Genomic DNA, 10,783 nt, shown 5'->3' with positions numbered 1-10,783 from the left:
AGTTCCTGTATCGCACAGGAGAGATACAAAGAAAGCACCTTGAAGACCAACGAGTGCTAATGTCTTAAGCATGTTTTATTTTAAGCTTTTAAAATCCAATATCTTCATCTACCTCACAGGGTGTCTGTTGTGGGGGAGGAAGGGAAGGCGATTGTGAGCCGCTCTGAGACTCTTCGGAGTGGAGGGCGGGATATAAATCCAATATCTCATCTACCTCGCAGGGTGTCTGTTGTGGGGAGGAAGAGGGAAAGGAGATTGTGAGCCGCTCTGAGACTCTTCAGAGTGGAGAGCGGGATATAAATCCAATATCTTCTTCATCTTCTTCTTTTATTTTGAATAAAATATACTCCAGATCAGACAGTCAAGAATCTTATAAATATAATGATACCTTAGCAAAACATATGTGAGGAACAGAGTGACAGACTGAAACCAAGGATTCTGCCTGTACCTGCTTCAAGGAACCTGTAAAGGACAGTTCACCTGGGTGTAACACTACAAAAGCAGTGGAACAACACAAGGCAGTCTCAGAGGAAAGGGGCAGTTGCTCATCATGACCAATTCTGTTTCTCAGATCTCTGGAACCTGCTGCCACCCCACCTCTTTCACACCACTGATAAGCAAGGCGAACCAAGTTAGCTCAGCTCATTTTGCTCTTCGCCTTTGGAGGACGGAAGGATATTTGCAGGCTTCAGACGCCGCAGCAACACACCCTAAAGGTGAAATCATCCTTCAGCTAGACAGAGCTGCCCAGCTGTTATTTTGCTTTTATTGTAAGAGTGGCTGAGCAATCCTAGTGAAGTGACTCAGGGGCAGTGCGAGCCCCATAAACTGGAAAGTGTCCATTTAGCACGACCAAACTGATTTTTTTTTTTTTTTACCGCTCTCCATGAGGTTTAGTTCACTTATTCCTGTCAGCAACAACTGGATGTCTCATTAAAAATAGAACCTTCTGAAACAACACGGGTGCAAAGCAAAACCACAGGACGAAAGACAAAAGACCAGGCCTCAGATTCAGTGGGAGCTCACAGGAGCACAGCTCCTGAACCCTTTCTGAGAGTTCCACCTTCTCCTTCCCACCTTGTCCATTGAACAGTAGGTGCAGCTGCGTAACAATCCCTGGATGAGCTCCACCACCTATTTTTCTACAAAACGACATTATTTGATTAAGGCCAACACAACAAAGCATGCAAGTTGCTGAGTTTTACAGAACTCTGCATCAAGCTGTATGTTTTAAAGAAAGAAGAGGAGGGATAATTTTTAAGGTTTTAAAGGCCTTTTTATCAGCATCTTGTGCTCTGTAGGTATCTACCATGCTTCTGCAGTGTACCTGCTCTCTACTTGCGAAACATTTTGTGGTTGGATTATATGAGTGGGTGGTACCCGCAAGGGGCAGCAGCTGGGCATCCATGCGGTTGTTTAGCTGCCACATCAATCAGAGGCATTCAGTGAAGTATGCTGAGCACAAGATAAAACAGGGATCTCCAACAGGTAACTTGCAAGCTACCGTTAGCTCGCAGGCTGCTGCAGAATCACTAGTGCATCCCTGAGCCAATAAAAGATCACAAAAAAAATCTGCTCCAGGCTTTAATTGTTTTCTCTACACTGCATAGCTGATAGCTTTGTTTCTGGTGCTCTGCCTAGTCCACATTCTGACTGCAAGACAAGAGAAAACTTGGCAACATGCTGTGGGGGGGGGGTGCATTAGGAGAAGTCACCAAAGGTGCTGTATTTTTTTATTACTTCGTGTGATGGAGAGAGCTTTGGCTCTTGGAAGGTTCTACCCTGAAACTCCTGTTGAACCCTACATTGATACTGGATTCAAACCTAACTCTTCTACCAAGGGCTGAAACAGGCACCTTCTGAAACCATTACTCATACATAGCTGTCATTAAAGAAACGGCTGGCTAACCATGACGTAAAGGGTGCAAAGGGACTGGAAAAACATGTTTAAAGGGAAGCCCTAGTTAAAAAGTTCAGCTGACACAACTGCATACAATGCTAAGCAGACTCAGAATCATAGCGTTGGAAGGGACCTCCAGGGTCATCTAGTCCAACCCTCTGCACAATGCAGGAAACTCACAAACACCTCCCCCTAAATTCACAGGATCTTCATTGCTGTCAGATGGCCATCTAGCCTCTGTTTAAAAACAGACTTCATATACAAGCACAGACAGCTTCTAGATGGACTGGGCAAACATATGGAGCGGAAGTCCATCAGTGGCTATTGGCTACAAGGTCTAGATGGAACACTGTCTGGGGCAGTGATGCTCTGTCTTCTTGGTGCTTGGGGGGGGCAACAATGGAACAGCTTCTGGACCTCCTGATGGCCCCTGGGTTTTAGCCACTGTGTGACACAGAGTGTTGGACTGGGTGGGCCAATGGCCTGATCCAACATGGCTTTTGCTTTGCTCTTCTGCCTGGGGCTGTGATGGTATGTACGCTGGGGGGGCACAGTGGGAGAGTTTCTGGAGTTCTGGCCCTGCTGGTGGACCTCCTGATGTCTCCTGGGTTTTGGCCACTGTGCAACACAGAGTGTTGGACTGGATGGACCACTGGCCTTATCCAGTACAGCTTCTCTTATGTTCTTAAGGTGTCCAAAAGCCATTTCATACTTGACAGGTGCTGAAATAGTACAATCACAGAACCATAAACACACTCCAAAGTACTGAATGCCTCTGATATATTCCAAGCAGGTATCTGAGTATGGAAAGCAGAGGGTGGAGAGAGAAAGCAAGATACTGTGTTAGGATGGACCTTTGGCAGGGCATCTCCCAGGTTCTCTCATAAAGGTTTAAGATACCGTAAATTCATGGGGCACAGGTCTATCAGAAGTTCCTGAGTATTAAGATAACATATCACTGAACACTGCTCTTTGGAGAAAGAGAGCCACAGAAGGAAAACTGCTGTCACCTATGTCCTTCCAGGTGAGCTTAACAGCATCCCAGGACAACAGCCAGTGGGAATTAGGCGGAGACTTGGTAAAACCCAGTAGGTGTTTCTTGCTTGCTTTTATAAAAGACTGACAGAAATCTTGCTGGATGAACGTATTAGCAGCTATTTCCTTTACCTTCTTTTTTTGTTATATGACAACTGTCCACCAAAGCACGCAAATTAAAAAAAAAAACCTGTGTTTTTTTTTAAAAACCAGCCACAATAAAAAATACAGTCTAATCTGTTCAAAATATTTACAATCAAAGTTATTTTTTAACAAAAAAGGAGCATGTTTTCCAGATAGTAAGAACAGCACCAGTAAGATACCAAACACAAGACAGCAACTGCACATAACGACTGATAAAAGAAAGCATGCCTAAAAAGAGGAAAGGAGGAGCAGAGCACCTTTTAAAGAAGGAAAATCTGGGTGTGCACAGGGATACACGAAAGTGAAATTTACACACACACAACAGATCGCAAGGACACACCTATGCATTTCCTGGTCTACATGCACAAACTTTCATCCTCAAGAGCTACAGTCCATGATGTCAAAAAGTCTACACCAAGCCAGGAGTAAAGTCGAAGGCACTAACAAAAAATGACTTGACTTTTTAGGTTTCTTTTGCTTTCCTTCCCCACCCCCAACTGCACAAAACCTCCTTTTGGAAGGGCACTCCCACAAGGCACATTTTGCGTCTAGCCATGTCTATTTTTAAAACATCCAAGCGGAATGTGGGTTAGCCGTGCCAGCCAAAAACAGAACCTCCCCATTCAAAGAGAGTCTACCTTTGAAAGCAAGCTCCTGGACTACACATTTCTTTCCAGCAAATCTAGCAGGAGTTTGGGGGGGGGGGTGAAAGGAAGAAGGGGCTGGCCAAGGGGCCAAGGTGGCCCCCCCCCACCAAGAAGAATTGCAGATTTATACCCCGCCCTTCACTCTGAATCAGAGACTCAGAGGGGCTTACAATCGCCTATATCTTCTCCCCCCAACATCAGACACCCTGTGAGGTGGGTGGGGCTGAGAGAGCTCTCACAGAAAGCTGCCCTTTCAAGGACAACTCCTGCGAGAGCTGTGGCTGACCCAAGGCCATTCCAGCAGCTGCAAGTGGAGGAGTGGGGAATCAAATCCGGTTTTCCCAGATAAGAGTCCACGCACTTACTCACTACACCAGACTGGCTCTCTATTAGAGCTATGGCTGACCCAAGGCCATTCCAGCAGGTGCAAGTGGAGGAGTGGGGAATCAAACCCGCCTCTCCCAGATAAGAGTCCATGCACTTAACCACTACACCAGACTGGCTCTATTAGAGCTATGGCTGAGCCAAGGCCATTCCAGCAGGCGCAAGTGGAGGAGTGGGGAATCAAACCCCGCCTCTCCCAGATAAGAGTCCATGCACTTAACCACTACACCAGACTGGCTCTCTATTAGAGCTATGGCTGAGCCAAGGCCATTCCAGCAGGCGCAAGTGGAGGAATGGGGAATCAAACCCGCCCTCTCCCAGATAAGAGTCCATGCACTTAACCACTACACCAGTCTGGCTCTCTATTAGAGCTATGGCTGACTCAAGACCATTCCAGCAGCTGCAAGTGGAGGAGTGGGGAATCAAACCCGCCTCTCCCAGATAAGAGTCCATGCACTTAACCACTACACCAGACTGGCTCTCTATTAGAGCTATGGCTGACCCAAGGCCATTCCAGCAGCTGCAAGTGGAGAAGTGGGGAATCAAACCCGGTTCTCCCAGATAAGAGTCCATGCACTTAACCACTACACCAGCCTGGCTCTCTATTAGAGCTATGGCTGATCCAAGGCCATTCCAGCAGCTGCAAGTGGAGGAGTGGGGAATCAAACCCGCCTCTCCCAGATAAGAGTCCAGGCACTTACCCACTACACCAGACTGGCTCTCTATTAGAGCTATGGCTGACCCAAGGCCATTCCAGCAGGCGCAAGTGGAGGAGGGGGTAATCAAACCCGGTTCTCCCAGATAAGAGCATGCACTTAACCACTACACCAGTCTGGCTCTCTATTAGAGCTATGGCTGACCCAAGGCCATTCCAGCAGGTGCAAGTGGAGGAGTGGGGAATCAAACCTGCCTCTCCCAGATAAGAGTCCATGCACTTAACCACTACACCAGACTGGCTCTCTATTAGAGCTATGGCTGACCCAAGGCCATTCCAGCAGCTGCCAGTGGAGGAGTGGGGAATCAAACCCGGCTCTCCCAGATAAGAGTCCATGCACAACCACTACACCAGACTGGCTCTCTATTAGAGATATGGCTGACCCAAGGCCATTCCAGGAGCTGCAAGTGGAGGAGTGGGGAATCAAACCCGGTTCTCCCAGAGAAGAGTCCAAGCACTTAACCACTACACCAGACTGGCTCTCTATTAGAGCTCTGGCTGACCCAAGGCCATTCCAGCAGCTGCAAGTGGAGGAGTGGGGAATTAAACCCGGTTCTCCCAGAGAAGAGTCCGCACACTTAACCACTACACCAGACTGGCTCTCTATTAGAGCTATGGCTGACCCAAGGCCATTCCAGCAGGTGCAAGTGGAGGAGTGGGGAATCAAACCCGCCTCTCCCAGATAAGAGTCCATGCACTTAACCACTACACCAGACTGGCTCTCTATTAGAGCTCTGGCTGACCCAAGGCCATTCCAGCAGCTGCAAGTGGAGGAGTGGGGAATTAAACCCGGTTCTCCCAGAGAAGAGTCCGCACACTTAACCACTACACCAGACTGGCTCTCTATTAGAGCTATGGCTGACCCAAGGCCATTCCAGCAGGTGCAAGTGGAGGAGTGGGGAATCAAACCCGCCTCTCCCAGATAAGAGTCCATGCACTTAACCACTACACCAGACTGGCTCTCTATTAGAGCTCTGGCTGACCCAAGGCCATTCCAGCAGCTGCAAGTGGAGGAGTGGGGAATTAAACCCGGTTCTCCCAGAGAAGAGTCCGCACACTTAACCACTACACCAGACTGGCTCTCTATTAGAGCTATGGCTGACCCAAGGCCATTCCAGCAGGTGCAAGTGGAGGAGTGGGGAATCAAACCCGCCTCTCCCAGAGAAGAGTCCATGCACTTAACCACTACACCAGACTGGCTCTCTATTAGAGCTCTGGCTGACCCAAGGCCATTCCAGCAGCTGCAAGTGGAGGAGTGGGGAATCAAACCCGGCTCTCCCAGATAAGAGTCCACGCACTTAACCACTACACCAGACTGGCTCTCTATTAGAGCTATGGCTGACCCAAGGCCATTCCAGCAGGTGCAAGTGGAGGAGTGGGGAATCAAACCCAGTTCTCCCAGATAAGAGTCCACGCACTTCACCACTGCACCAAACAAGCAAAGAACTATTCCCGCCACCCTCTTCTCCAGCAGAAGGGGCAGAAAGTGACCCATCCCCAGGCAAGGGCCGCACCTGTCCCTGCCTGCTGAAGCAGTATCGCCCCCCCCTCCCAGCGAGAGGCACAAAGACCCCCTCCACTCGGGTTGCCAACTTCCAGGGGAGGGCTGGAGTCCTCCCGGAATTTCAAGCGATGCTCCCCAGCATTGCCCTCCCTGCCCGGGCATGGCCTCTCTGCCCCTCCCTCCCGGGCACGGCCCAGCCGGGAGTTGGCAACCCCTCCGCGCCCCTCACCTGAGCCGCAGGTTGGCCATGAAGTCGGGCATGGAGACGGAGTCGAGCAGCACGAAGTCCGCTTTGCCAAACTCGCGGCTCTCTTGCTCCGCCATGGCTGGGGCTGCAGGAGAGAAAGGAGCAGCGCGCGGCGACGCCGGGCCCGGGCAGGGCACGAGGGGGAGGAGCCGCCGCGGGCGCGGAGCGGGACAGGCCACGCCCCCTCACCTGAGAGGCCGCTCACGGCTGGGGGCGGGGCCCGGGCGCCGCGGAGACGGGCGAGGACACGCCCCCCACCCGGCCGCCACGCCACGCCTCCCCCCTGCGCGGGCCCGCAGCGCCACCTGGCGGCTCAGGCATGCGCAGTAGCACCAGGGCGCGAGAGGGAGCCGTTAGGGAAGGCTGGCGGCGGTTTTGACCGTTGGGGGCCTGAGGCGGCAGAGCTGGTCTTAAGCCACGCCCCTCCGGACGCTTAACTTCTCTTAAACAGGGGTGTCGAACATGCGGCCCGGGGGCCGACCCAGGCCACCAGAGGGCTCCTATCAGGGCTGTCATCTGCTTCCTTCTCCCTCTCTCTCGCTTCCATCCGCAGCTCAGCTTGCTTTGCCAGGCTCGCTCGATCGCACAGCAGAGCTACTGAGCCAAGCCTCTCTTCCTTCTATTGGCTGAGGCTCCTCTCCCTCCGCATTCCCTGGAGAAGGAAAGAGCCAGAGCTTCCTTTGCCCGGTTCCCTGGATACTATGGGAGAAATGCAAAGAAAGCACCTTTACGACCAACAAGTGCTAATGTTTTAAGCATGTTTCATTTTAAGGGTTGTGTTTTTTTTTTTTAGTTGTGTTTGTCTGTGCCCTATAAAAAGTTTGTTTCTCTGCTACCTAATCTAAATAGGTTGGTACACACATGGACTGGCTAGGGTTGCCAAGTCCAATTCAAGAAATATCTGGGGACTTGGGGGTGGAGCCAGGAGACTTTGGGGGTGGAGCCAGGAGACTTTGGGGGTGGAGCCAAGATCAAGGCTGTGACAAGCATCATTGAACTCCAAAGGGAGTTCTGGCCATCACATTTAAAGGGACGGCATACCTTTTCAATGCCTTCCCTCCATTGGAAATAATGAAGGATAGGGGCACCTTCTTTTGGGGCTCATAGAATTGGACCCCCTGGTCCAATCTTTTTGAAACTTGGGGGGTATTTTGGAGAGAGGCACTAGATGCTATACTGAAAGTTTGGTGCCTCTACCCCCAAAAACAGCCCCCCCCAGAGCCCCAGATACCCGCGGATCAATTCTCCATGATTTTCTATGGGAATAAATCTCCATAGGGAATAACAGAGTTCCCAGAAGACATTTCCCTCCCCTCCCCCCACTTTCTAACGACCCTGAAGCGGGGGGAGGGCCTCCAAACCGGGGGATCCCCTGCCCCCACCTGGGGATTGGCAACCCTAGGACTGGCCCAGCAAGGTCTCATTTATGTCAGATCTGGCCCTCATTACAAATGAATTCGACATCCCTGTTTAAGACTAACCAGTGGTAATGTTTTAAGCATGTTCTATTTAAAGCTTTTTAAAAAATCTTTGTGTTTGTCTGCCCTTTATAAAATTTATTTCTCTGCTCTCTGGCATTACATTTAATGACACACGGAGCCTGGCCTGAAAGGTCTCGTTTATGTCAGATCTGACCCTCATAATAAATGAGTTTGACACCCCTGAAAGATCTTCTAGTCCTCCACAAAAGTAAGTTTGAAAAAGTGCCTAATGTAGCTTAGCCCAGGGGTAGCCAACCTTACTTAACATAAAAGCCACACAGAATAAATGTCAGATTTTTGAAAGCCTCAAGGAAGGAAGGAAATGAGGGGGAGGGGGAAAGAAAGCAAATTTAACTTTACATGCATTCTCCAGGCAGCTGGCTGGCTTGGGTTGGAGAAGTGATTTGAAGAAAGAAATGCCTTCTCCAAGTTGGCCAATGGGGTGATGGGACTTAAGAGAGCCACATGTCAAAGAGCCACATGTTTGAACCACAGTTTGGCCACCTGTAGCTTAGCCAGTAAGACCTGCAAGTGAAAGATCACATTCTATTTAACTTGGATTTAATGAGCTTTGTACTTTTAACACAGACAAGATTGGCCAAGACGGCCTCCCAGCCAGCTTCTAAACTGCTCCCAGTCAGAAGCTGTTTCAGTGGCCACACGATCCAACCGCTAGGAGGATGGCCACTAGGTACAGCGTCTGGAAGAAAACTAAAGAAAGATGATGCTAACAGTTCGTAGTATGGAGAACAAGATTCGAATATTGGAGTCTTGTGGAGTCCCCAGTGGAACGCCAGATGCAGTAACAAAGTAATGTCCCCCTCCCCACACCAATGCCCAAATTGACTAATTTCAGGGCTTTTTGTAGTAATGGGATGTTGCTTTTCAGATTTACTGTGCTTTTGACTGCTGAATGCAATGGTTAAGTTCCCAGGCCAGCTGGCAAACTTAAATCCACAGTTCTTGAGCCCCCACAGAAAAGGCCTCACTCCTGAGAGACGATGCTCTTCCTTCTTGAAAAGATGGAGGCTAAAGCAAAGCTACATGGGCAGATCTTAAAACTCGGAATCATATGAGAATTCTGGTAGGGTGACCATATTTTGATAAACCAAAAAGAGGGCATATTTCTCAATCAGCCACTTCAACAAGAAGGTGCTCCTATCTATTATTTCCAAAGGAGGGAAGGCATTTCAAAGATGTGCAGATCCCTGTGACAAAAAAAGGTCAAGGTAGTCCCCTGTGCAAGCACCACTCGTTTCCGACTCTGGGGTGACATTGCTTTCACAACGTTTTCACGGCAGACTTTTTACGGGGTGGTTTGCCATTGCCTTCCCCAGTCATCTACACTTTCCCCCCAGCATGCTGGGTACTCATTTTACCGACCTCGGAAGGATGGAAGGCTGAGTCAAATCTCCTTTTAAATACCCTCTTATTTAAGATGGGATCCTTGCTACTAGCTAGAAATATTCTTAGCCTCACAACCCCAAAAGAGGGCATATTCTCTAAAAAGAGGACATCTGGTAACTCTACTCTGGGGCATCACATTAGGGCTACTAACCTTCTCCCTTCTGCCTGCCATGGGGAGGGGCTGTGGCTTAGTGGAAGAGCCTTTGCTGAGCATGCAGAAGGACCGAGGTTCAATCCTCGGCATCTCCAGTTACCAAGGACCAGGCAGTGGGTGATATGAAAGACCCTGGAGAGCCGCTGCCGGTCTGAGTTGAGAACAGTGACTTTGATGGACCAGTGGTTTGATTCAGTCTAGAGGCAGCTTTATGTGTGAACCTCCAGGTGGGACCTGGAGATCTTCTGCAATTACAGGAGCTCTCCAGATTGAAAAGATCAGTTTCAGTGGCCGCTTTGGAGAGTCGACCCAGTGGCACCAGAACCATCCTGAGCTCCCTCGGTCTCCCCACCCCCCAAATACCTCACAAGTCATGATTGAACTGAGATTTGGGGGAGACTGTCTCACTCTAACCATTGTTAACTATAAAACTTTGTGCCGTGCACATGAACCTGATACCCAGAATTAAACCTGTTTGGTCTTAAAGGTGCCACTGATTGGACTCCAGCTTAGTTCAGCTGCTTCAGACCAACACAGCTGCCCACCTGAATCTGTCTTCAATTAGTTTGAGAGGTGCACAGCTCCACAAAAGCTTCCACTGCAATGAAATTGTGAGAGACTTGTGTTGCTGTTGTTTTGAAGGTAGAAGGGACTATGTAGGCTTGCCAAGAGGCATGGAGGAAAAAAAAATGTCCTTTCCCTTTAATAAAGTCTTAAATTAAATGGGGAAGCTGAAAATTTTCATTGCACGGAGGCAAATAACATCCCATGCAATTGCTGTTAAAAGGGCAGGACCATTTCCCCCCCTCCAATTGATTAAAAATGTTACATCCTCTGACATTTTTTCCTGGGAAGTAACTTCTGCACTGATTATGAGAACGCATTCTCCAGGCACAATCAAAAAGGCCTGAGGGATGCCAGCCTCCAGGTGGGACCTGGGGATCCCCTAGAATTACAGTGTCAAGCATGATATTTCTAGGCCTGAGATCAATACAGTTATTTGTGTCTCTTGTTTTAGCCGGATTGGGGCAGCCACCTGCCAGCCTTTCTGATTCCACCCAATCAGCAGGTTTGAAAGCTTCATTGGCTGTGATTTTGCACCTGCAACAGCCAATGAAGCTGGAAAGAAAACACCTGCTATGTAAGCATCTTCCCTGCCCTGCTC

General features: G+C 49.4%; 2 protein-coding genes across 2 annotated transcripts in view; both read right to left on the bottom strand.

Annotated features, from left to right (window-relative positions):
* The window catches only part of LOC132584558 (26S proteasome non-ATPase regulatory subunit 11-like), a 28,748-nt gene extending 27,340 nt beyond the window's left edge, over window positions 1-1,408 (bottom strand). Inside the window, 1 exon segment of the mRNA XM_060256463.1 lies at window positions 1,381-1,408. Coding sequence (XP_060112446.1) covers window positions 1,381-1,408 — 28 coding nt within the window.
* Window positions 1-6,662, bottom strand: part of LOC132584205 (unconventional myosin-Id) — a 440,151-nt gene extending 433,489 nt beyond the window's left edge. Inside the window, exon 1 of the mRNA XM_060256019.1 lies at window positions 6,559-6,662. Coding sequence (XP_060112002.1) covers window positions 6,559-6,653 — 95 coding nt within the window. The 5' untranslated portion in view covers window positions 6,654-6,662. The remainder of the gene's footprint in view (window positions 1-6,558) is intronic.
* Between the last annotated feature and the right edge of the window lie 4,121 nt (window positions 6,663-10,783).

This window comes from Heteronotia binoei, chromosome 15, assembly GCF_032191835.1.
Source record: "Heteronotia binoei isolate CCM8104 ecotype False Entrance Well chromosome 15, APGP_CSIRO_Hbin_v1, whole genome shotgun sequence".
Taxonomy (NCBI): domain Eukaryota; kingdom Metazoa; phylum Chordata; class Lepidosauria; order Squamata; family Gekkonidae; genus Heteronotia; species Heteronotia binoei.
The sequence above is the reverse complement of the archived record's forward strand: the minus strand, read 5'-3'. Positions and strand labels throughout refer to the sequence as shown.